The sequence below is a fragment of the Nilaparvata lugens genome, chromosome 8 (assembly GCF_014356525.2).
Source record: "Nilaparvata lugens isolate BPH chromosome 8, ASM1435652v1, whole genome shotgun sequence".
In the NCBI taxonomy this organism is placed as follows: domain Eukaryota; kingdom Metazoa; phylum Arthropoda; class Insecta; order Hemiptera; family Delphacidae; genus Nilaparvata; species Nilaparvata lugens.
This window is the reverse complement of record NC_052511.1, coordinates 16,180,049-16,207,836: the sequence shown is the minus strand read 5'-3', so window position 1 is coordinate 16,207,836 and position 27,788 is coordinate 16,180,049. Positions and strand designations below refer to the sequence as shown.

The 27,788-nt window shown below is 34.7% G+C and overlaps 1 protein-coding gene across 2 annotated transcripts in view; it reads left to right on the top strand.

The window, feature by feature from the left end:
- Window positions 1-27,788, top strand: part of LOC111055858 (homeobox protein Hox-B1b) — an 84,478-nt gene that overhangs the window by 22,627 nt on the left and 34,063 nt on the right. The window contains exon 1 of one of the 2 annotated variants that reach the window (XM_022343161.2): window positions 19,079-20,951. The exons of the other annotated variant lie outside the window; for it this stretch is intronic. Within the exon in view, the coding sequence (XP_022198853.2) occupies window positions 20,147-20,951 (805 nt within the window). The 5' untranslated portion in view covers window positions 19,079-20,146. Of the gene's footprint in view, window positions 1-19,078; window positions 20,952-27,788 lie in introns of those variants that run through there. 2 annotated transcript variants of the gene reach the window in all.

The following is a 27,788-nucleotide window of genomic DNA, read 5'->3' as shown; positions in this document are numbered from 1 at the left end:
TTCACCGTTATCATCTTCACCTATCTCAGGCAATTGATAATTTGCAGTTGATGATAATGCTTCTGGTTTCCTTCAATGAGACCTGGCTAACTCTCTTTTAACTAATTTTGAAAGTGTATCAAAATACATCGTTATAACCTTCAAGAGCGAATATCTCGGGAACTGTTGGGAATATCACAAAATTCCACTGAACAAACGTGTAGAGAATTTATCAAACTTCATTTTTGAATTGTTAGTTATGTCGGTTGAACGCATTGTTCTCAAGATATATGCGTGAAAGCAAAACGCTGAAAAATGCTCCTTTTATGCCCCTGGTGGTTTTAATATACCCGAAATTTATATTTATTCATATTTATTAAATTTCAAGCTATAGAAAGAGTGGCTCAAGAATATGGAACGAGGAAACTGAAAAAGTTGTAAAAGAAAAACAACGATTATATAAAATATATTTGAGTAATCCTTCTGATGAGAATAGAATATTGTATAATAGAGCCAGAAACGTTGCAAAACAAGTAATAAGAAGGGCACAGCAGGCAGGAATCATGAGAGAGATATATTAGTACTGTGGAAGAAGACATACATGGCAGACAGGAACTGGCCTATAAGTTCATGAGGATGATGCAGAAATCGAATAGAGAGCTAGTAAATATAAGTTGTGTGGTGGAGAGTGAATGGATTGACCATTACAAAAAGTTATGGTTTAATGACACTGCAGAACATGAACAAACTATTCATCCAGATTGTCTTTTTTGTCATGTAGACCAACTTGACATGACAGAGCTGCAAGATGCCCTCAAGACATCTAAAAACCGGAAAGCTGCAGGCATCGATGGGATAAATATGGAGCTTTTAAAGTATGGAGGATTGATGCTCCACTTCCGCCTCATGCATTTATTCAATACCTGCTGGAAAACCCATGCAGTACCACAAGAATGGATGGTGTCAAAAGTAGTCTCTATTTTCAAGAAAGGAGATAGATCTTACAGATCTCTTATCTCTTACAGGAGATAGGAAATTACAGAGGAATAAGTCTGTTAGATACAACATACAAATTATATGCTTCACTCCTTGCTAAGATATTGCAAAGTATAACAGAATCTTTGTTACAGGAGAATCAGATGGGTTTCAGAAAAAGAAGATCTTGTATGATGCGGTGTTCAAATTGAAGATGATAATTGAGAAGCGCAGAGAGCATAATTGTGAAACCCACATGGCCTTTGTAGACTGGGAGAAAGCATTTGATAATGTTGATAGAGAGCTACTCTGGAACATCATGATGACAAATGGATACCCCAAACATTTAATCAGTAACATAAAAACATTATATCACAATACTTAAGATTATATCACCATAAGAATAACATTGGAAAATGGGGAATTGTCCAGAGAATACTGACAAATAGAGGAGTAAAACAGGGATGCCCAATTTCACCTGCCCTCTTCAGTATTTATGTTGATGAGCTTATGCATGTGTGGCAGCAACGCGTTGACAAGGGTATTTCTCTTAACCGCACTTGTCACGTTATTCTTTATATTAAAATAACGATTAGCCTCCTGCTTGGCATCAGTCGGTAAAGCATGAGATTTATATAATAGGGCGTGGTTTTCTAATAGTATTCAGTCTTAAAAAATCTTGATAGGCCTAGATATGGGCTTCTCCAATAACTCTTGTAATTCAATAATAATAAATATATATATATAAATGATACTTATACTATAGAGATGAGGAATATAAAATGAATTGCACACCATGAAAATTTTACACATATATTACACAAATAATGCAAAGATCAATCGAGGCAAAAAATATATATAGAGCGATAAAAATATAATATAAAATAGAACAATATTTGAAATCAATAAAAATATCACAGGCTAACTTAGATAATAGATTGTATGTGAACATTCCAATATATAAATCTCAATATATGAGGCTATAATGCAATATACATTTAATTTTTATATGAGTTTTGTTGACTCTTAGTTTTTCATACTTTTTTTTAGATTTCAATAAATATTCGAATAACATAATAATCATTGTTTTCTTATTACATAAACCTTCCCTAACATACAATATACAATTTTATGAGTAAAAATATAATTTAATTCATAATAGTTGATTGAGCAATCAGCTGATTTGTTCGATATCAATTCAATAAATTGTCGATTGATCTAAGATCGATTGATGTATTAAATCAAAACAAAGGATTCTAACCTCAAATTGTACAAGCAATCTTTTTTTATAATCTGCCAATAATAAACAAGCCACTTTATAATTTTATTTCTGCCAAAGAATTCTCATTACTGCATAATTACAATTTTGTATGGTTCTCTTATCGCTTTATAGATATGATTACTCTTCATCATAAATAATATTCGATTTTATTTGAGTGATACCTTGACTAGGTTATCTATTCTTTCAATTTCACAATTCTACTAAAGCTCAGTTATTTACTTCATAATTATTTTATGGTGCTAAGACACAACGTAATAAGATGTAGTATGGCTTCTGCCTCCTGTGTCCAGTGCCTTATTAGTCTGGTGGGCTGGTGTCATCTTCTTCAGCGGGGAAATATTTAATTTAGAAACTCTTGTCATATAGCGACTTCACTGAGTTGTAGTAATTGATTAATGATAAAAATTTTAAATTCAAACTCTGGCATAAAACATTATAATAAGGGTTCAGTCTACTGCTCTCATCTTTGGCTGGTGCCTCTGGTGACCACTAGCAAGCAGGTGACAAATTCTCCTTTTTTTTATTTTCGACGATACTTCCTGATTCCAAATTTACATATCATTAAAATATGCAATATGATTGGTGAATTTCACCAAATCAGTATGACGAAATTAGGTACCAGTAAATAGTTCGTAATATGAAGACAGATCACTTTAAAATAAACAAATATTTTCCACATTTGATGCCTCTCACATGCAAATCATAATTATGTACAAATTTTACAGATAATAACATTATATTTATAAATTTGAAAAATACCACGTGGTGGCTTTTTGAATTATTTATACTTTTAGCGCCTATCAAATACTAGACTCTGATCGGTACATTAATATTTTCTTGTACAAATGTATTTCAGTATTACTATGCACATTAAACTATATCCTATTTCCCTTATTTTTTTATGATGATTTTTAAATGTTCTGTTTATTGGTATTTTTACAATAAATATTTTTGTGTTTTCTCAAATGTTTTTTGTCCCTTATTTTAGCATGCTAAAGCTCACAATACCCCTTTGTCCTTGTTTTAGTTAGTATTGTATACATTCAATTATTCTGCTCGAAAGTGGCTGATAGAATTTTGTGTATCAGGCTTGACCGCCGTTAATGTTGCCGACAGGCACTATTTCAAGTGAACCTAACCTCAATTCTTTATTATGATTTTATTAAATTGTTAAAAAATGAATTCAATTTTGTACTCTTGCCAATAATCACAGTATTTAGAGTCTGTATTATCTCATCTTCACCGTTATTACTTACCTATCTCAGGCAATTGATAATTTGCAGTTGATGATAATGCTTCTGGTTTCCTTCAATGAGACCTGGCTAACTCTCTTTGAACTAATTTTGAAAGTGTATCAAAATACATCGTTATAACCTTCAAGAGCGAATATCTCGGGAACTGTTGGGAATATCACAAAATTCCACCGAACAAAACGTGTAGAGAATTTATCAAACTTTATTTTTTGAATGGTTAGTTATGTCGGTTGAACGCATTGTTCTCAAGATATGAGCGTGAAAGCAAAACGCTGAAAAATGCTCCTTTTATGCCCCTGGTGGTTTTAATATACCCGAAATTTTATATTTATTAAATTTCAAGCTATAGAAAGAGGGGCTCAAGAATATGGAACGAGGAAACTGAAAAAGTTGTAAAAGAAAAACAACGATTATATAAAATATATTTGAGTAATCCTTCTGATGAGAATGAAATATTGTATAATAGAGCCAGAAACGTTGCAAAACAAGAAGTAATAAGAAGGGCACAGCAGGAATCATGGGAGACTGTACTCAGGATGTACGACTTTCAAAACTTCTGATCGACTTGAATGATGTAATAAAACAACTTTAAGTCGACCGTTGACTTGAAATTCTACTTAGGCCTAGCGCATAGCAGCTCAACGCATCAACCCAGACTGCAAGTCGATATGAAGTCTCTTAAAAAATGAAAATCGACTTAAAAGCTTAGCAGCTCAACACATCGACCCCGACTGCAAATCGATATGAAGTAGTTATGAAAGTCGACTTCTAAGTACATTTGTACATGTATCTACTCAGACTGACAGTCGATATGAAGTCGATTTCAAAATCAACTTCCAAATCGCCCATTCAATGACAGGGCTTGCACCCAAAACAGGGTGAATGTTTACCAGAAATTTCGTTGAATCTCTCTTTTTTCTGAGGATGATTCCAATTTATGCCTGAGGCTTGTACTTGATTGAAGAGAGGTGGATGAGGATACATGGATGGACTTAAAGCTTAAGAATTCACCAGGATCCTCGGATCCAGGACTCGAGGAATATTGAACATTTTCAGATAAGAGAAGCTACCTCGAATCGGGGTAAATAAAACAATCTTATAAGTTTAGTCTAAGCCAACCGTATAAGTTTTCTCTGCTCAAATCATTCAGAAAGCATATACTCTCAAATATATTGTTTTTCCTACATTACGTCATCTGGGTATACTGTGGTTATGTTATCAAGAAGGCAGACTTTCCAGTATTGATTTCTGTGCTCGGTTGGAAGAGGTTCGTTCACTGTTCGCTAGAATGCGTACGCGTTCCAACTGACTGCTGGCGAGTGTCGAGTCTGCAAACCCTGTTAAGGATTATAATAGGTCTGTTGCTAAACAAAGGACATTGGAAGGCGTTCAAAATGTTAAAAGGTTTCCCGCTGGGAGCTGACAGGCACATGATGGATCACACTGCTTCCCGATGCTACTCCACACACATAACCAATGTCTCATATCACAAGAATTTCAAGTTTTAGCTCCCTCTTCATATTTATTTTGTGCCTCTTGATTAAAACATTATCACCTGTCATGTGGTGGCTGCGATGGTATGTGGTGCTCTAGTCCACCGGAGAGAAGAATATTTCTCTTGTGGACCAAAGTAAATGAAATAGTTCTTTGTATTTAAGTTCAAAATGTTATGGTCTTCCTCCACTTCACTTTGGAAAAATTACAAGAAGTATACAAGGTATTTTTCATGAAAACACTTCACCCACATGGGCTACTTTTTAACAATTTAATAAAAACAATATAATATATATGTGGTAGCCTTCATTTTTAAAAACATTTAAGAAATGAAAAGTTAAAAAAAAACTTGTAGTACCCGTTTCAAATAAAGGGTACTACAAGATTTTCATATAAGTATTTTTCGTTTTTACACTAGTTATACTTAGAAATATGATAAGATAGATGGATAATATAACAATAATAAATAAATAAATAAGAATTAACAGTGAAAAGATGAATATTTGACGAATAAGAAAATGAATTCTTATTTATTAAGTTTTCATCTTTTCACACATTCCGCTCATGCACTATTATCCCTCCATTGGATTTTTACGTTTTAAATTCATCTTGCAAATCGATGATTCTTGCACACCTCTCGTCTATAAAATTTTTAAATTTTCCCGTTACCTGGCATTCAATTCATCTCACTTCATTCAAAGATGAATTTCCCTCAATTCGGTTTGTTCAAAGATATTTTTGTTGTTTCTAATTATTAGTTCAATTATGTAAATGTGCGTTGCTGTTCAAACCACATTTTTCAATACTCATCTTCTTCTTTCAGCTCTATCCAATAATTATGGACGATCAGCCATAAATATATGTCCAACACAGTATGGATTATATAAATTTGAAACTTGTATTATTTCCTGTCGTGATAGAAAGTATAAATCCCCTCAATTCATATAGTATTTTTTATATAATATCAGGAGTGCCCACAGAGAGGGGTTTAGTGGCAAATTGCGTCTTTACTTGAAATTCTTTGAGGGCTCATAAAAATAAAATCTTTGGGGGGAGTCCCATGAAAGGTCAGCAGTGTTTAGAATGACTACTGACGCAATTCGTTGGGTTTCCAATGAATTGATAGGAGCCATAGAATGAAACTCTTTTCCTCCTCTGTGCTAGGACCCTTTCACTTTTATTTTTGTAGACAAGTTATATTGTTATTATACTAGCCTATTTCCATTTATCAATACTCCAATAGAAATCAGCTGTGATCAGTCAGCAGATCACACTATTAAGCGCTGTTCAGCATATATTCGTGCTGATCACGGATTAATCTCGTTCGGTGCAACAAAACGGCCCTTTGCTGTTTAGTTGGTACTAGTATCTCGTATCTGATTGTCACAAATTTCACGACAAAATTTATTAGAAGAGTTGGATGAAAACTTGATGACATGTTTCTTCCGATGAACAGCAACTCCTTTACAATACAACAACTGCCTATGCAGTTTACAGTTAGTTGGAACTGTTCAGCTGATCAGCACCTATTTGTGCTAATCTCGTTTGGTCCTACAAAGCAATCCTCTGCTGTTCAGTTGGAACTACTATTTTGTATCCGATCGTCACAAATTCCATGACAGTAGTTCCTTCAATTAGATCAAAAGTTGATTAGATGTTCCGACTTCTAGAATCACAAAAGCCGGTTTGTTGTCACATGCAGCGACGCGGGGGTGGTGTGCGGGGGTGTGGAGTCGGCAGGTCCGATCCATCACCCGAGTGTCACTGACCATTACCGCCCCCGGCATTGCTGCCTCCAGGAATGCCCCCGGCCCCCGGCAGCCACCTTCTGCCTCCATCCAATACATTCACTTGTACATCTTGCGCCAGGCACTATATTGCTGAATTGCGCCGGGCACTATATTGCAGAACCATGTCGCAATCAATCCCTCTGCAACTTCAAGCCAGAGCTCCTATATGCTCAAAGTGCTGCTGGCCTTCTCACTTCTCGTATGCCAGTCTCTACTTGTGTGAGGATATATTCAGGATAGACTTCTTGTAGTTTGCGAAAAGGTGTTATTCAATTCTCATATGAGAAGCACTTTGCCGTCCCGATTTGAATGAACGAAGCGAAGTCGGAAATGAAGATCAAACTTAAGTAGAAAAGATACCGTATAATACATAACTTGATATCTTGATACACTATCCACTTGATATCTAATATTTGGAGAATTTTTAGTCCTAGAACCATGAAGTAGAATAGTAGTCCTATGGGGCGCGAATTGGAATATAATGAAAATATTCTCCTTTAATATTTAAGCCTGATTGGTTAGAACACAGGCTAAATGTAATTATTTTCCATGTTGTATCTCAAATGAAACTTGTCTCGAGGAAAAAATATTGTTAATCCAATTCAAAACAACCTTTTAAATATCTAGTACTGTTGTAGTTGGAAGTCAAACCTTGATCACTTTGTTTATAGAGAGAGCTAGTTTACATAATAAGCGCAGTATACGCGAAATTGACTTTTGTTAGGAAAAACAAATTGATAGTACGGTGAATATTACACATACATTTGCAAATGTCGGCGGTATGAAGCAACGAATTTCCTAACATAGAGAATTTGCGGGTTTCACACAAACAGCTCCTACAGCACAATAATTATTGGTAAATCGTTATTCATGCTCATTATTTCTATAACTATATCTTGGAGTAGAATCTGCCTATACTTTCTCCATGATTAAATACATTCAGAAATGTTTAAATATAATTACAAATTAACTTGAAATTCACAAACACAATACTTCTCAGACTAATTTTAATAAAATGATTGATTGACCAATGAAAGCCTCCTAGAATCAAGGAAGGAGAGTGAGAATGTGAAATGTGACAGCTCGAGAGTTCTGTACAAACGAAGCTGGCAAATGCATTCCAACCATCTATACATTCTATTCTTTCCTATGCGATTCCAACACGTCTCTCGAAAAAGAACAAATGAATGAACAGTTTTGGACACTCTGACATTTCTAACTGTCTGTGTCACAAAAGACTCATAATAGTGCCTCTAGTCATATTGGCAGACCAAGGATAAACATCGACACACAAACTTACCATTTTTTCAGTCATTATAAGGGTGTCTTGGTGTTGACACGGAATCCAATGACCCATGAGGATGATCCTGGAGATATTCTTCTTCGAAGAAGTCAAACATCTCTTGTTTTCTTCTACACCTGTCTGTTTTGTGGTTAGGGCAAACGTCCCAATTCCCTGTGGGTGGCTGATAGTCATTCATAGAGATAGTCTTTCTCTATGAATCGAGCCTGGGAAAGTTTACCAAGCACACAAAAACCTACTCATGATAGTTGTCCAAATAGCAACATCCTATTCTTATTCTATACAACCTCACGTTTTGTAATTTTTGAAGTAGATTATTGATATCGAAAAAGTGGATAGTGAATGATTAGGGAACTGCAAGAAATATAAACGGGATGATAAACGATCAAACGTATCAAAGAAAACACTAATTTCATAACAGTCAGGAGTGCAGAATGAGTTGAGAATAATGTAGCTTCTAAAAAGTCTGAAATCTAAAAATAGTGAGCTAGGAGCTGAGATCAGAGTGAACTATTTAATTTCTGTATTGAGATCTCCATTGGCTCAAGTTGTTTTTGATTGTATGAAACAGATTGCTTAATAGGTTTTTTATTTGATTACGAATTCTTTGCACGAGTCATTCGAAGCAACAACACTCATTTATCCCTTCTTAATTTTACTTTCATCTAGCAGATTTCTAACTGAAAAAATGTACTGTATAATCAGAGTCAGTACATTGTATCGACTTGTTCTATGGTATAATCGCTACGTTCACCTTACACAGTGTAACATGATAGTTGTAGGCTCAAATCCCTGGATGGAGGACACAAGAAGCAGATGGAGAAAATGAGAAGGAGAAGGATGAGGAGGCAGAAGAAGAAGAAGAAAAAGAAGAAGGAGAAGATGGATAAAAAGGAGAAGAAAAAGAAGTCCTATTGACTAAGGAGTATCCTTACAAGGAGTACAAGGAGTATCCTTAGTTTTTCTCTCCCATTCAGTGATTCTTGTAAAAATTATAATAATAAAATAAAATATTGCAAAATTGGCTATATTAGGCTGTACTTCATATTTGGATAGAAGTATTATATTTCGTTTTCAATCAATTCCCACTTTCTCTCAGACTGGGCATATTGGGAGAGTAGATAACTGAGAATGATAAGCTATCAATCGAAACTAATTTCCAAATCAGGCTCGACTTATATATCAGCCGACTACAAAGGGTTCCAGCTACAAAATTCCAAAGCTACAATAGTTCAATAAGGTGCATCAGATTGTTCTCTGTGCATCTGAACATAGGGCGACCACGGTTTTGGCCTTTCGTGCCAACAACGGTGTCGAGGGAAACGAGTAGAGGGTTCAAAAATTACTTTTAGCCCACAGTTGACCACCATTTTCTCACCGCCTGCCTTTCAATTATCGGTCCATTACGTCGATCGACACCCTCTGCTCTCAAATCAAACCCCCACATCAGATTACAAATCTATAATTTCGTGTCGTGAATAAATTTACTCGGAATAAGATGTAGATTATCGTGGCGTGCGCGGCTGATTGGATCGGAAAATCTACCCAAAGGTCGCTATTATTTATGAGTATTCGTGAGAATAATATTCTGCGTTTACTCACCTGAGTGAAGTTTGGGTTGTCGATAAGTTGGGTGATTGGAGTAGGTTTCTATTCGTGGTTGTGTGAAGCTAAGTGTTTTGTAAAATACCATTCATTGATCAAATAAGGCAATAAGCAAATAACAAGTAAGCCTACCAATAAACAAAATAGAAGATGAATCTGATTTCGAAATTGAAGGAGTTGATCGGACGTTTTTTTTAAAATGAGTGAGTTTCGTCCCCAATTTTTCTCAATTAAAAAAAAATATATTTTTCAACTTTTTCTTGATTTTTTTTGGTAAAGGTATCCAAATTTTGGATAAGAATAGATTGAAGCATGTTTACCATTTTCTAATGGTGTATGAAAGCAGAAGAAAAGGTATCTTCTAAATAGTAGATCTGGTAAACCAGTAATAATTTTGTAACTTCTATAGGATAATGAACTAGCGTAGCGAGTTCTTACTCATGACTAGGGCCTCGAGTAGTTGTTTGTTTGTGAGTGCATTTGTTTGTATGTATGTTCGATAATTGCGTTTGATTAGTTTCATCAATCAACTTTAAAATTTCAATACGTATTATATTTGAACCATTATACAGATCACGTTCGTTAGCCAACGAAATTGTTAATTGACTGACTCCATCCTTGAAGATTCAACAGGATAACATTGAGAGTGCAAAGAAAACATTTTTAGTGAACTATATCATCCAGCTGACTAATGAATGCTAATGACTTATGTTTCAGGAGTTATCACACAGACTGTTAGTTCAGTCACGAGGTAGTGGAAAGGGCCGTTGTGGAAAATGAATCCGAAGAAGCTGAATTTTTCGTGCAATGATTTTGGTTTAATTACAACTTAATAGATTCAATTTTTAAAGCTCAGAAACGTATTCTTAAGGTTATGACAAACAGAAACAACCGTTTTCCAACAAGTGAATTGTTCACCGAAAGTAGAGTTCTCAGCGTCAGACAGTTATATGTATTAGTTTTAGTAATTTATATTAAGAATACAAATTTTACCGATTCAATTTTCCATAGCCACAACACCAGAATTAGAAATCTGAATTTTCTTCTCGTTCTCAGAATGAACACAGCTTTTGGTGAGAGATGTGTACAATATTTAGTTCTTAGAATTTACAATAAAATCCCGCAGATCGCAAAGGACGAAATAAATATAAATAGATTTAAAATAGCAGTACGGAATTGGTCATATGATACTGGCATTTACCAGACCGAGGAGCTCATTATAAATAGGATATAGAATGAACTACTGTATTCTTTTTATTTTACCTTTGATAAATAACAAACCTTTATAACTAAAATTACTAATTACATTTTTTATACATGTTTTAGAAAAGAATATTATGATCACCCCGACACATATTATTATAGTGGGGTATCATAATTAGAACTAAGTTTAGTATTAGCAATTTTGTATGTATAATATAACAACTATGTATATGTTTGTCAATAAACTCCTCTGGTTGCAATTCATTGGTAATCAGATAAATTATTATTATTATTATTATTATTATTGTTATTATTATTATCAATGTTCAAATTCAATACCAAAAGTTGATCTTCCATCCCTGGAGCTTTTCAAAGGGCGCTCAAAAAACTTTGAATTTTCTGTTCCTTCAAGTTTCCTAAAAATCGAGCCTTCTTAATCGAGCCATCGGGAAAAGAAACTCACTCTCTTTTTTCAGATGATAAATATTTCGTATAAAATTGGATAATTCCGATTTAATGAGCTCGGGGGGATCACTAGTTCCTCATGATCATGCAAGAATACATTCGATACTTAAAACTCCAGAAAAGATAAATATGAGAATATAATCAATGAATCCTACCTTCAAGTCATGAAATTGCGTTGTACGGTATAGAAGTCATAAATTATAGCGACACCAAACAACGTTTCCGATAACAAGACAAGACTTGGACTTGATCTGAGCACTACTGACTTGAGAGCTTTAGGTTGACTCCGACCCCATCTGCCTGGGTGCCTCCGCTGCCTGCCTTGCAATCCCAAATCAAATATTTACAAAGGATTTCCCCTCTGCCTCACCGATGGAAGCCAAGCAAATAGAGACAATCTCGTTCTCTGTCTCACTCACTCCTCATATCAACAAAACGCAAGTCTATTTCACAGAACAGAAGCTTCGGTGATATGCTTCACAGGAACTCCCACGCTTTCACAATCGTATGCTCCATTTCATAATGTTGTCTTGAGATGTGTTCCAAAGTAAAGAATAGAAAACGTAGGGGGAATACATGAAAACAGATTATGTTCTATATCAGATCTAATCCTGTGAGCTATCATTATCAAATAAAATTAAACTTTAAAAAGTATCTTGGGTATTATTATAATTATTCAGCTAAGGTATACAGGGCAGCCTTGGTTTTTGCCATTATAAAAATTAAAGAGGAAAAATTGAAACATTATAGTACAGACAACGAAAGATTATAGAAGGAAAAGTTTGGAACACAATTTTCAACTCCACAGCTCATTTAAGGATAGTTAGAGGATTAACATATCAAAAGTCCTCACCCCTACCACCAGTGCTAAAGAGGTGGGGGTGGTTTGAAAGTACCGTTTTCTCATTTTTCGCATATATCTCGGAAACTATGCATCTAATGAACATTTGTATTCTGTGCAAAATTGAAGCTTACAAAATTACCAACACGTTTTGTCCTCTCTATTTTTCCCATATCTTTTACAGTTTCTGAGATATCCGCTCTTGAAAGTGAGACATTAAAAAAAAAACACTTCTGCCTCCAATTGTTTCATATTTTCAGCCTTATAATTTTTTAACGATCGACGAAAAAAATCCGTGCTGATTATGAGCTGATAGAGCATAGAATCATCTTTAATTTGATGTTTATTTACACTATTTTACGCATTTCCCTACCAGTGTTGTAGCAGTTTTAGTGTTGAGAGTGAAACTTTCTGTTCAGCAACAATAGATTGGTTGTCAATGGAATTTGAAGGGAATGTTTAGAACACAATTTTCGACTTTGCAGCTTTGTTGAGACTAGTTTGGAGGTGAGCATATAAAAATCCCAACCCCTAAATCATGTGCTGAAGGGATGATGGTGGTTAGAAAGTTGCATTTTCCACTACTTATTACTTACATGCTTATATGTTGGAAACAATGCGTTATATTGACATATTCAACTACATAAAAATGAAGCTCAAAAGATTTCCTACAAGTTTTGTTTGGTAGAGGTTTTTTTTATAAATCCGATACTTTTCGAGATATTTATTTTCTAAAGTGATATATTTTCGAAAAACTAGTTTTTCTTCCATTTTTCCGCTCTTTCAAGTCTTATAACTTCTCAACAATTGATGGGACAAGAATGGGCTGATAACAAACTTGTAGAGCATTACATTATCTTTCATTTCATGTATAATTCAACTAACTCACGCATTCCCATACGACTGTTGCAGCAGTTTTAGTTTTGAGTGGTTTTTTCGGTAGGAAGTTTAGAAATACACCCTGTATTTAGTTCCGCAGACGTTCCAATAGGTACTCAATATAATTTATTATGCCAATTCATGATGACAGAATAGAGTGATATTCGATAAAAGTCACTTGTTGCAAATCTTGAGATTTGACACTCAGAACTAAAACTGCTGCAACAGTCGTATGGAAATGCGTGAGGAGGTGAGCGTATATGCTCACTTCCAAACTAGTCTCAACAAAGCCACAAAGTCGAAAATTATGTTCCAAACATTCCCTTCAAATTCCATTGACAACCAATCTATTGTTGCTGAACAGAAATTTCCACTCTCAACACTAAAACTGCTACAACACTGGTAGAGAAATGCGTAAAATAGTGTAAATATACATCAAATTGAAGATAATTCGATGCTCTATCAGCTCATAATCAGCACGGATTTTTCTCGTCAATCTTTCAAAAATTATAAGGCCGAAAATATGAAAAAATTGGAGGCAGAAGTGTTTTTTCAAAAAATGTCTCACTTTCAAGAGCGGATATCTCAGAAACTGTAAGAGATATGGAAAAAATGTGAGGACAAAACGTGTTGGTTCTAAGCTTCAATTTTGCACAGAATACAAATGATCATAAGATGCATAGTTTCCTATATATATGCGAAAAATGAGAAAACGGTACTTTCGAATCACCCCCACCCCTCTAGCACAGGGGGTAGGGGTGAGAATTTTTGATATGTTAATCCTCTAACTACCCTTAAAAAAGCTGTGGAGTTGAAAATTGTGTTCCAAACTTTTCCCTCTATACCTCTATTTGAGCATTCGTTGCCTGGACTATTAATTATGTACGAAAAATAACATCTGTTAAAAAATGCTGCCCGTTTTTATCCATACACTCCTATAGACGTTGGGAGAAGTTTTACATACTCCTCTGAACATTGCACGTGGTACCGCTCGAATTTCTTGTGTTATTGTTTCACTCGTGGGTTCGTGGTTTGTTTATGTTTTCAAGTGCTACTAGGTAGTCCCATAAAAAATAGTCACAAGGTGACAGGTCCGGTAACCGAGGAGGCCACTCCACATCTCCACGCAAAGAAATGAGGCGTCCACCAATTTCCGATCATCCATTTCACCATTTTTCGACCTAATTTGACTCATGATGGACGATTTTGGACCGCCTTGAAGAGCAGAGGAGAATGAAGTGTAGTACGATGAGGTCCGAGCATTGTGTCAAAAGTTATAAGTGTTTGAAATGTTGATCCTTGAGGTGACCTTAAGCGCGCCTCTCCACTAGGAAATACTGAAATGAAGTGCATCTAACAGGTGATTCTCATAGAACATAATCTCATGAACTCATGTCATTGTGCGAAATATCAATGTGAGGACAATGTAATTGGTGATGATGATTGAAGCTGAAAATGAGGTGTTTTTCACAATACAAGGAGCATTGTTGTCAGGTGTACCTAAAAATCTATACCAGCGCTCTACCTGATCTAAGATTGTAGAGCACAAACATACGCCCAGTGGTATTTTGAATTATACTTCTTAATGGTAACAATCGGAAGATATTGTTGATCAACAACTTAAATTCATCAGAATTGATTTTTCTATTAATTTTACTCACTTTTGAATAATCATAACTCAGTACTCATTGGAGAGAGAGAGAGTTCTCTCAATGATCTCATTTTATTCAGAATTTCATAATCTAGAACGAGGGCAAGAGCAGAAATAGCAAGAAACTGGAAAATTAACCGAAAATACGAGGTATCAAGCACAAGGAAATTTTACATGAAGACATTGGTTCTGGATTTCTCTCATGTATCCAAATAATATTATATTAAAGAATCAGAACTACAATATAAATTGAAAATGTGAAAATATTTTATTGGCGGGAATATAAAATAACAACATCTTAGAGATACATAATAAAAGCAATACAAATATTACAACATGGGAAAATACTATTACAAAATAAAATGCAATGCCAATTGAGCACACCCCTTTTCTTCTCTATATCTATAAAAGGCTAAGCCCCGACAGACTGAAATCACACCACAGCCCAAACTACTGAGTCTAAAAACTTGAAATTTTGCACAATTGTTTATGGTAGCCTCAAAACATCCACTAAGAGAGGATTTTCAGAAATTTGCTCCCCTGAGGGAGCTGGGGCCCCCAAAAAATTTTGTACTTTTTAACCGCTCATTCCACAGCAAAGTCATGAGGAACTTTTTTGTTCAGCTACGGAAAATAATTATATCTATGCAGAAAAATTCCGATCAGGAGCACAGGGGAGTTCAGGAGAAGGCTTTTTTCGAAAATTTTAATGTTAAATCACACTACAGCTAAAACTGATTGGCCTACAGACTTAAAACTTTGCACAAATATTCTTCAAATATGCTAGACGCGCACTAAGAACGGATTTTGAGATATTTTGCCTCTAAGGATTTCAAAGGATGAAAAAGGATCCTATTAAGTAAGCTTATGAACATGGTAAGGTGAACTCCATAGAAATACATAATAAACTATAATAATTGACACATGATATTCTAACTTATGTTGTCATCATTGGAAAGCTTAAAACAATTTCATCAATCAGCTCACCGAATTTATTTTGCGTTGATTGAGAGCGCGAGCTTGCCACGTGCTTGTTCGATTGTTGTATGCTTGGCCAGTTCGATTTGCGCCTTCTATTAGCTGTATGTGGAGTCTCATACAATCCGATTAGAAAAGAGCACAAAGATTTTCTTTGGTTAGGAGTTTGTTGATAATTCTTTTTTCAAATTCAAATTCTATTGCCATCAAAAATCACATCGAAAACTTTCTTAATAGACAACAAGATTACAAAAAAAAATGTCGAACATATACCTACATTTATTTGTAGCACGGCCAGAAAAAGGCAAACCTTAGCCTTGAGTTCATTCAATATAACTTATATATTTTTTTGTGAATAAAAAGTACGAGTTGATGAGAGATGTGAGTAACTTCTTATATTTGATCCAAATGGTTATTCATATTGTAGTAGACGGGGTCACTGCTATCTAAAGTTTTTATTCTGTTGCTAATAAATTTCATACGTATTTTTGTATTGAATTGAATTATTAAAACGTATTGATTCATTGATTGTCCATAATGTATCCAGTGTCCATAGTGGAAGTGATTGAAATACTCAAAATTAATGGCTTACTGGTCCCTCAAAGAATGTATAGTATTCCTGGTGATTGAGCCTGTCTTTTTTCAGCGTTGACTATTAATAATAAAACTTTATTCACAACTAGCCTACCCGGCGAACTTCGTACCGCCAAAAGGTCAATGTATCTCATGTCACACTCGACTTTATTTGATCAATCATGAAATTCATCTTCCTATGTACTTAGTCATGTAGCATTCATTATTCCGAAAAAAAAATATTCTACTAAATCAATTGGTAGTAATATCTATCAGTAAAGTGTTGGATTGAAAAAAATAAAAATAGATAGGTTAAATCAGTGTTTCAGAACTGAATTCAATGTTTTCATAGTTGTTTATTGTCAATAGATGGTCCAGGAAATATGCGATGTACGATGAATCATACAGAATTCCATATTCTTTCCATCTTTCATTTTAGGATGAATATAAGCTGAGCTAAATTAAAAATGTTTTAATTATTCTTTCATTCTTCAGTAATTCCAGGTTTTCAATGATAGGGAAGTGATAATTATCTGTATAGGTCTTCTAAGGATTATATCTACAGCTGTTACCAATCAACTACACTAACTTCAACTCCAAACTACTAGTTATGTCTATATTAACTGGACTACTACATGACAACCACTACATGGGAGAAACTGAAGTGAATACTTTTCTGCAAAGAACATGATGTATACATGAAACGCATTCTGTCATGTATGATAATTCCATGAAGCGCGACTCTCTGTCGTGATTGAGGGGGAAGATAACCTCAGTAACAAAATGCACATTATCGCTTTTTTTTGCAATTATCTATGTCAAAAAAGACCTTCCATTGAAACGTTCACAACTACGTGGAACAATAAACTGATAGAACTATAGACGATGAACTAGAATTCTCTTTCAAGATAGGTAACAATTCACCATTTTTGCATCCTTACCACATTTTTATGAAGCGTGTTGCCATTTACTGGTTTTTGTTACCCCGGCCACCAGACATTACTTTAATTTACAATTTATATTGTTTTGAATATATTCCGGACCTGGGATTTCCTCTTTCAATGATCGAAATGAACAAATATTGGAAATGCACTGTGTTTTCGACGATTTATATTTTTTTCTATTGGTCAATACTATATCCATCTAGTATAATGAGCTAATTTTCCTTTATAAAAATCGATATTGAATCCTCTTCTATTTACTGGAGACTATAAGTAGTCTAGTATCATGGATTTAACCGAAATCAGTCCAGATCAATTTGGTTTGAAACAGTAATGTAAGCCACTAAATATTCAATTCTCTACAAAATAATATGTCTCAATATTAAGGGGTCTTATGAATGTATCCTATTGGTATTGAGGCTTGTCCCAATCCTCTTTTTAGATAACAAAAACAAAATCCAACTTGAGAGGAGCACGTGATAGAAGTGAATCGGACAAATAAAATGAGAAAAAATCAACAGTCAAATAAATGGATGTTTTAAATAATTTCTCGGTAAAGTCTTCAAGAGTGTTTTTCTCCAAAATGGTGAATTTGCTATCTTTCTCATTCAACTCGACAATCACGAGTCTCTATTTAGTTGTAAGCGCCGTGTTTTGTAATGCGGTACTCAGCGCACATAAAAGTTTCTCGTTGTGGAAAATATTAAAATACGCCGTCTCAAGATTTGAGTTTCATTGCTCATTCTGATAGTTGGTTCTCTGTGGAACAAATAGAGATTTTTCAGTAGTCTACATTATTATGAAATACACTGAATTAAAAAGAAATGCTACATTGAAAGGACGCAATCACATAGAGGAGCTCGACAAATTCCTTAATCTCCTTTTCATGAACTCCTCATTTCCTATAAATATAGTTTCACATACGATTGGTGAGCTATATATTAGTCTACCAGAGACAAACAAGTAAGAGACTTACGCTTATTCTTTCTCTATGGTATTACATTTTTCGAATCAAGTTCAATATACGAGCTTAATAAAATTATTTTCGTAATTTTCTAAAATTTATTGTTCCACTTCAAGATAGCGGTGTTACCTATATTCTCACTTTCTGTTCTCTTTGTGTGCTTGTGAATTGACAAATAAACTTGAAATTACTACTAAAATTAGGCTCTCTGACGGAACAAAGATTTCAAATATTGTTTCAATAAATTAGTGGTCTTGCCAATATCAAGTCGTTTCCATTCAAATAATCAATCCCCTTATTCTCCAAAGTCAAGTATTCTCTTCGAGTGATTGAATCGCAACAAAATTGCTGATAGCACTATACTCATACCTCTGATTTCCCAAAGTCAAATACTCTCTCGAAGTTGGGGTGCTACAATCCGTAAATCCTCCCTTTCAACCAAACTTTTGACTATTTTGTTGGCGCTGTCAAGGCAGGGGTGCATCGATTGACGGATTGATATTTCAAGCCCAAGTTCATCCGAATAATCTTGAAAGCCCCAAAAACGCGACGACAGGGTCCCCGTTTTCAATGGACGGACATTAACACGGCGGAACTGTAATGAATAGTTAGTGATTTGGGAGAGGGGGCAACAATACACGTTTTAGCATAACAGAGGTTGAGTATCTTTGTTGGCGGGGTCAGCGTGCACCCTCAAGGAGGTGAAATAGAAAAGGCAGTGAAAAACCAGAGCAAAACAAACCTTCCAATCCATCATACAGGGCATACTGCAATGTGACATCTCAATAAAAGATATGAGAGGAGCTCTGTGATTGGTCGATGGCCTCCCCCCTTGGAGCGAATCTCGCCTCCATGTTTGGTCACGTGACTCGACTCGCTCGCCGCTCCGAATCTCTCCCGCCAGTCGCATGCCTCAGTTCCCAGTCGACAGTGTGACGCGCGTGCCTGTTCACCACTCAAACTTTGCCTACAATCAATGATAACCGTCAAGTGCTACGTTACTCATCAATCGAACATAACCTATTTCAAGTATGAATAATTAATAATCATGTCAATGAAGAACTTCACTAATTTAATCAACCCTTTGTGAAAAGTAATCAACCCTTTAATGAACGCTGATAACAAACGTTTTAGTGAGAATTTTGTTGATAAGGAGTCATCATATTGTAGAGACGATGATTATTGTCTCAAGTACTTGTTTCATGTTGGACAACGTTGACTATGTTTGAAATATTGTGCTAACACTATAAGTCAAGCGTAAACTATATATTACAAAAGTGATGTTGTACTTATTACATAACTAATTATCCTCACTCTGAAATCTTCCAACATACGTGGTATTTGACATGAGATGTGCAACGACCAATATAGATGTACTGATATTGTAAAAAAATCTATTGTAATTTTTAATGAAATTTAGTTCCAGTGTTGGTGCTTACTTACACTTCATACAGGAGAATTTCAATGGAGTGATAATAAACGTGATAAAGAACAGAGTTCATCCACTTCGAGATCTATGTTGCATTGTTCAATAAAACCCTACATTAATGGAAAATCATAATTCAATAAATGATCCCATATGGGTTTTTGTAGATCAGATCACTTGCAATCACTGAAAATTGTAATGAAACACTATATTCATTAGAGTAAGTTTCAATTAGAAATTTTAATTCCAGTTACAACCAAAAACTGGAATATTGAACAAGAAAGTAGTTGAAAATTGATCATAGATTTTCTCTAGTGTAGTGAGTGACAGCTTATTCACAGAGAATAATGAGTACATAGAGTAGAAATGATAATATCGAATAGAGAATTCTGTCCAAATCATTGCTAAATTCCAACGTTGTATTGGAACTCAACTCATTCATCTTTTGAAAATGATAGACTATTTTTGAATCTGTTTACCTGGTGTTTATTCATTGCCGAATGAGATTTTAGAGGACTTCACATGTAGTGTCAGTGATTAACCGATGAAAATGATGACAATGAACTTAGGCATGTACAACGGGGGCAATGGAAGTATTTACGGGACGGGGAGTGACCCCTACTGCATGGCCCGTTATGAAGACACCCATCATCTCCATCAAAGTGCACAGAACTCTTTTCCGAACTCGTTCGAGGAACATAGCTCATCAAATGATCATTACAGGGTGTCTCCGGGAAAGAACAACCAGTTGTATTATTCGATCCCTGAAGGTAGCAGTGGGTATACTGGTGCAGATTTCCAGGATTACTCCATGTTGGCCACAGGGGTAACGTCGAACTCATCATGTGAGAGAAAAGATCTCCAAGATGCTGGAGATGGTTTCTACAACACACAGTTACCAACAGCTCAGGTTCCAGAGCCTGTCAACATCATCACCTCCAATGGTTTGAGCTACACGAACCTGGACTACTCCAATTACCCCAAGTCAGAACCTGACCATCACGGTCACAGCTACCTCCCAGACTGCACACATCATCACTACCCTCACCACCACCACTCCACCAAACATGAGCGACCTCCTTCCAACCAGGACCTGCATACTGCCTATGCGGAATACCCTGGACATATACCTGAGATTGACACAGGACAGTACACTGCGTCATTGCCCACTGCAGGCCAGGAATATCATCAGGTGAAGGAGGAGGAGAGCAGGCTGCATGGGGTGGGTCACCATGCAGTGGTGGATCATTATGACTTCGCTCACCAAAGAGGGCATCCACACCAGCAGTCAAGCGCAGTCCCCACCTACAAATGGATGCAAGTCAAGAGAAACGTGCCAAAACCTGCAGGTAAAATTCACAGAAATTCTGCATGTTTCTAATCATTTAATTTCAGCAATGCATGGGCTTGACAATGGCCTAAATCATCATAACTATATGGGCCAGATCACATTAACCGTTTTTCAGGCGATAACCCAATCAGCCAATCGGAGAGCTTCCTGCCCTGCCGACTCTAGAAGCGCCGTCTGAAAACGCCTGATCAACGCTTAATATTGTCTGGCCCTATCAGTTACCAATATTTCCTAAGGTTATTTGTATGATTATTAGAGCTATTATGCTGACTATAAGCTTGTTGACTATTATTGTTGGCTTGTTGAATATTCAGATATTGGCTATCATCATTATGTTTAAGTTCTGGCCCATTATTACATTGGTTTTATGCTGAGCATCATTGAATTGGACCTGGAATCGATGATCTTGGTCAAGATGAGATGAAAGAACACATCATGATCCTCTCATGAATACAGAACAAGTACCCATTTATGTTGATTATGATTTGACATTTTCGGAGTGATTGAAACTTCAACATCGAATTAAACACTATTGCCCTTGTGAGGTCCGAAAAAGTGATGTTTCTTCTATTACAGTTAATTGAGACGTCAAATTATAATTTCTCCTTGTGTTTAATCAAGTGTTCTTTAAGCAATTAGTTAATGTTGAAATCATGGATTAAGTACTGTCAATTGCCCACTAGAATAACGTAGCCTACTACCCATGATCATCATTAGAGATAACTTTGGAATAGCAACTTTAAAAAACAAAATCGAATTATGACAAACTCTTTTATTTGTTTGTGATGTATTGATTTTGATAGAATCATGTTGAAATCAGACATGATGAAGTTACAAATGCGTGGAGAATGAATGAGTATGAACATCAGATGATCTTGTAATTCAATTTTACTTTTAAGTAAAATCAGTTGCAATAATATAATGAGTAGCCTCAATGTTACACCAGTTATACCAACATTAGAAGAAATAAAACAGATAACTAGCACAGTTTACCAATCAGAGTGCATTGTATATCCCATTTTATTGATATTCTAGTATTGGTGTATATAGACAAAGCTATAACAGTATAGAAAATGTCAAGTCAAAATATTTATAGGAAAGTAAGTTTAAAGTAAATGTGAGAAAGTAAAACTTCATGTATGTTAATCTCATAAATGGTAGCTGAAGTTTTATTATAGGGAAAAAAATGAACATCAACAATCAATATGAATTTGTAAACTCATGCGAGTCAAAGCTCAATATTCAACCAAGCGTAAAACAATAGCCTAAACTTATTGAAGTCATAAAACCCTGTATACCTATTAGGAAAGCTTGTAATAACAGATCACTCCAACGTGAATACTACAAAATGTTCATGTGAGTAACACGTCTAGGCTTCAATATAAGTGAAACCACTGGGTAGAAGAAATTCTCATGGAAGGAAACTGAATACCCGTATTAGGGAAAATGTGTTTCCTGTTTTTACTGCTTTATAAAACGCTGTAAGATATTCGAAATCGTAAAATCCGGCTGAGCGAAGTGGTTGATTCCAACTCAGTGAGAGTTTAACACGAAATGCGAGGCAGGGAATTCTGGTGGCCGGCTTTTAATGGAGTTTTCCACGTTTTGACCGAGTCAATTGCTGTTGAGCCATTGGCTTCAAGAAAAGCTTATTCTTGTATGGTAATTTTTATCGATTCCAGAACGATAGGCTGCCGCATAACGACTGCTTTTCGTGAATAGCTAATTTCCAAGTTGAGGCCTCTCATTTTCTCAATATTGTACTATTCTCTTATTTATGTTTGGAACATGCTCTATAAACTCTTATCTCGATCAATTTGCTTGTCGGGCTATTTAGCTTGCTCGGTACTATTTTGTCATTACTCTAGCGATAAAACTCATTGTAACACTATACAATTTTAAGTATTTTCTTGAAGCATAGATATATGCTAGCAGTTGTTGGACTTCAACTTATCCTATGAATTCAAGTGGATAGCATAACCTATAATAATTTTTATTCATTTATAACTCTACCTTCATTGTATTATCATTCATCCCATCATCATCATCACCTAGGCTTAAAATAATTCTAGAAAGTCGCCTTTGTAAAATAATAAATAAATTCACAGTATTGATCGATTGCATTTACTTCTTCGAATTGATAATTTAAAATTCTATTGGAATTTTTATGTCATTTGTTCTCAACATCAATATTATGTTCTCGTTTTTGAATTTAGATAAAATCGATAGCTTAAACTGGTTATCAGTCAATGAGAATCATCATTCTTGAATTTTCATTCTAAGTTCCAATTTGTATTTTGTTATCAATGAAGTTCCTGTTCGATTAAACATTCTATCATATTTACGTTCATGATACCAATGGACCACTACAGTAATCGGAAATGTCATTTTCAATAGTTTTGGAAAAAAGTTAGGGATACAAAATGAGTTGGATTCCATTTGGGCTCTTATATTATGTTTGTTAGTTCAGTAGAATGGTATAGAGTATACTTTCTATGAAACTGCATTTAACTTGTTCTGTGAGTTGAGGAACATGTTTCCCATTACTTTGAAACCGTAGCTATGTGTTTGTCTTCCTTCGAATACTTAATTACGATTCATATTTTAGGATTCTAATCAAACTCCACATTTGAAATCACTTTTCAAACAATCCAAATCTAATTAAGTGACATATTACTTCTGTAAAGGCATAGTCACCTCTAATACAAGGCCCCGGCCTACGATATTGCAACGTCGCAGTGAAGGCCTAGAATCTAATACATGATTGGTGCAAAATATTTTAAAAAATACCAGCTGATCCTTTCCACCAATCATGTATTAGATTCTAGGCCTACGCTGCGACGTTGCAATATCGTAGGCCGGGGCCTTGTATTAGAAGTGGCTATGGTAAAGGGCTTCCATGGGATATCGACTTACCTCTGTATAAAGCTCATTTAATGAAAACACAGCAATTCCGTAAATTACTTTTAATAATATTTATTTGAGAAAACGTTCTCAAATCATGAGAGACATACATTTGATAGTTGATTTTCACCCCTTTATAAATAGAGGTTAAGTAATATCCAGATTTTATAACACACCAGTCTCCTAAAACATTTTCCGTGAATCCAATAGATTAATTTGTCGAAGTACACCACTAGATATTACCTATCAAGCTATCATCTATGCTCTTTTATAAAACTCGATCAGATCTTTCAACCTGATTATAGTGAACCAACATTGGTTAGGATCTGGCAACGTTTTTTTTTATATTTTGCTCTCAAATGATAGGTAAAACCTAGAGTATGCTTTTACATATTATTGAAAGTTAAATCATGAAGCTGAAGTTCTTTATTCTCAATACATAACTGAATATTGAGTAAGCCAATTTCTAAAGTTTTTCATGACTCGGTTTATAATGTTAAAGGCTTCAGTCGTTTTTAACGACTTTCATGCGTTATTTTGTCAGTTTTGATTCGAAATAACTCCATGAGTCTTTTTAATCCTGTATGAATAGCATTAGAACCTCCAAGAACCCTTCAGGATTGAAAATCCTATGAAGTTATGAGAGTTTATTATGATTTTTCTGAGATTAACTTATAGTTGAATCTTGTGAAGTATATGTTTATTCATAACATTTTATATTTAATTATGTTTATCATAAGTGAAGTTTATATTTATTCACATAAATGTCGATTGCTCTGGATACCCGTTGAATGATGACCTTTTTGATAAAGGGTATGAGATTCCCAAAGTAATTTGATTCGCAATTGCTTTATTACAAATTGTACCAAAACTGCGTGGTTTTAAATTAAATTTAATGCGGTATAACGTCTCGGTGGTTCAGAGCTCTCCTTAAACTGTGGCATTCAATCATATTGTAATTCATCATCTGTGAACCACCAGACCGAAGTAGATTGCTTCATTCTCGAAATAATGGATTATTTTGCAATACATTTGAAGGTTAATTTTCACTCCTTTACAAATAGAGGTCACATAAGAATATGAAAAGCTCATTGCTTTGAAAAACGCTTCTGAACCCGATGTGGTACCTAAAAGCCTTCGGTCCATTAACTTGGTTGAAAGGAGAGCCTAAAGACATTTTGATAGGCGGTTACTTAGCCCATTTCTTGTCGTACACGCCATGCCATATAGTCTACGATAAGCATAAGAGTTTTTCTTTCGCATTATTCTTTCTACTCCTCCATCTCGGAAATACTTACGGCTATCAACCCTCTAGAAAAGTTTGAAGGGGTGATTCCTATCTACCCTCGACTAGCAGACACGGTCAGTCTGTCAATCAAAATGCAAAAGGTAGACATGAATACGGCAATAATTAATTATCTGTGGTTGACGGGTTGTTTAGCAGGCATCGAGAAGGAAGTCGCAAAAGTTATGATCCAATTAGTTAGTAACTTATGATCGTCAATCTGATTAGAGATTACAGTGTTATGAGAAGATCTTCAATTCAAAGTACAGGGAATAACTTATGCATATAGATAGATAGACTGCCTTCATTTTAAAATAGAGGGCGAACTTAGGGCTCAGCCGGCCCTCTATCCCACTCAACCCTTCTATACAATTCTAATGCATTCACAGTACTACAAAATCATGAGTGAATAATGATAATAATTTTCATTTGCATAAGACATAAGAACAAAAAACAATTATATAAAATTTATAATTTATAATAATCAACTAGATAGAATTTTGAAAAGGTTGTTAGATAGTATTATCTATTCTATGTCAGTTTTGTGAATAAATTTCAATTTCAATTCCAATTCTAATTTTGATGACCCACTGTCATACTTCTAAAGTTTGAGCAAAAGAGGCTTCAATGTACAGAAAAATTTAATCAAATGAAAACGGCTCAATATTATCAAACTATTCTTTTTTAAACAACAATCTCTAGTGAGCTGTAAACTTATTGGACAGCAGACTATATACTTGTAATATATTGTGGATGAAGCCCTATCACTCGTTATTAGAAATAGACCAATGGAGTTTGAGCTCTACTTTCATTGGCCAAGACTTGACACGCCCTATTATTCTAGCGTGTCTGGTCTCGGCTAATGACAGTGAAGCTCAGCCTCCATTGGTTTATGGCTAATGACCAATCGCACTTCACTCACAGGGGTTCACTCGGACTTCGGGCTTCTTCGGGGTCTTCAGGCTTCACTTACACTTTATATTCTGCAGTTCAACGCTTTCATATTATAAGAGATTGGGAATAGTTTAATAATCGAAACAAGTACCTCAAATTGTTTTAATGATTAGTGATTTTGTCAATATCAAAATTTTTTCATTCAATTATTATGATCTAACACGACATGACCTTCACAACAACACAGAATGAATTTCACTTATTTCTCATAATAATAATAATTACCACTATAGAACTGAATTGAATTCCTGCACTTCATTTAATTCTGGGAGGGCGAAGTTAGGGCGTGGACATAGTTTATTAAATGAAGTTCAGTTCTATAAGAGATTGCTGATACTTTCGATATCAATTACGCAAAAATGTTCCAATATTAACGATGATTTGAGTGTAATATTTTTGTTTTTTATTCTGTTTTTAACCATCAAAATTTAAAACTCTTAGTTTTCGTTGTTTTTTTAGTGAAAATGGACTGAATTTTAGAAAAAAGAAACCATAACCCTAACTCGGACTTTTATAATGTTATCTAAATTTGGGAGAAAAATGGTACAAGGAGTATCCTTAGTTTTTCTCTCCCAATTAGTGCTACTTAGTAAAAATTGAAAATATATAAATAAATAAATAAAAAAATAAAAAATAAATTATTTATAGACAAGATCGTGGTCTGATTCGATCCACACGGAAACGATAATTTGAGAAAGCTCAAGTTAAAGTAATAAGCAGCTAGAAGATGCATGAAGAACTTGAAGAGAATGAAGGGTTTTATATTAGGAACAAATGACCAAAAAGCATCCATACAATCATACGATTAGACCGAAAGTCTTTAAAGTTATTCGATTGCTTGAAATTGCTCTAGAATGCTACCTACAATTGAAGCTAATAGTTTAATTGTTTCATAGCACATTACATACAGGTTGATAGACTTGAATAGTCTTCGAATATCGCATTCACTCATAGAACAGATGTGAGAGATGGAATTGCTTGTCAAATATCATTATTTACAGCCACTTCTTGTTTGATTTTCTATTATTATTCTTCCACTATCGACTTGTGATCGACATTCGTTGTTTGCTTTGGAATTATTGGTGACACCTGATAATTTATTACCTGCTCAACAGTTTCTAGTCATTTGTATTAATTAAAAATTATAGATTGGAGTTTCTGTTTTCGTTTTAATCATACGATTGATAACTATGGATTATTGAAATATAAAAGTAACAGGTAGTCAGATGAATTATTCTCGGTTCTAGAGACAATAGATTTCATTATTCTAGCACCTTCATAATTGCCAAAATAATTTTACAACCTTTAATTATGATCCAAGGAGGCTGCTCGACTCTGTCTACAAAACAGTTCTACAATCCTGGTTTTCATTAATAGTTTACAGTTTTTCATTCTCGATATTTCTGTATGTCTTGAATATTTCGATATTATTTAGTTATTGAGAAGATGAAACAATATTATATAGCATTTTTTCGCCTAATTCCACCATTTCTTCAATCAATTCTGTATTTTATACCCTCTCCTACGTGATTGAACCTTACATTTCGTGATATAGATTTCTAAACTCTCTATTACTATTATATCAAAATAATAACAAACTAATTTCACATTACTAGATGATTTTTTTGGAATAAACAATTTAGAAACTCATCTAAACAAGTAATAAACAATAGATTTGTTAGTACAGTTAAA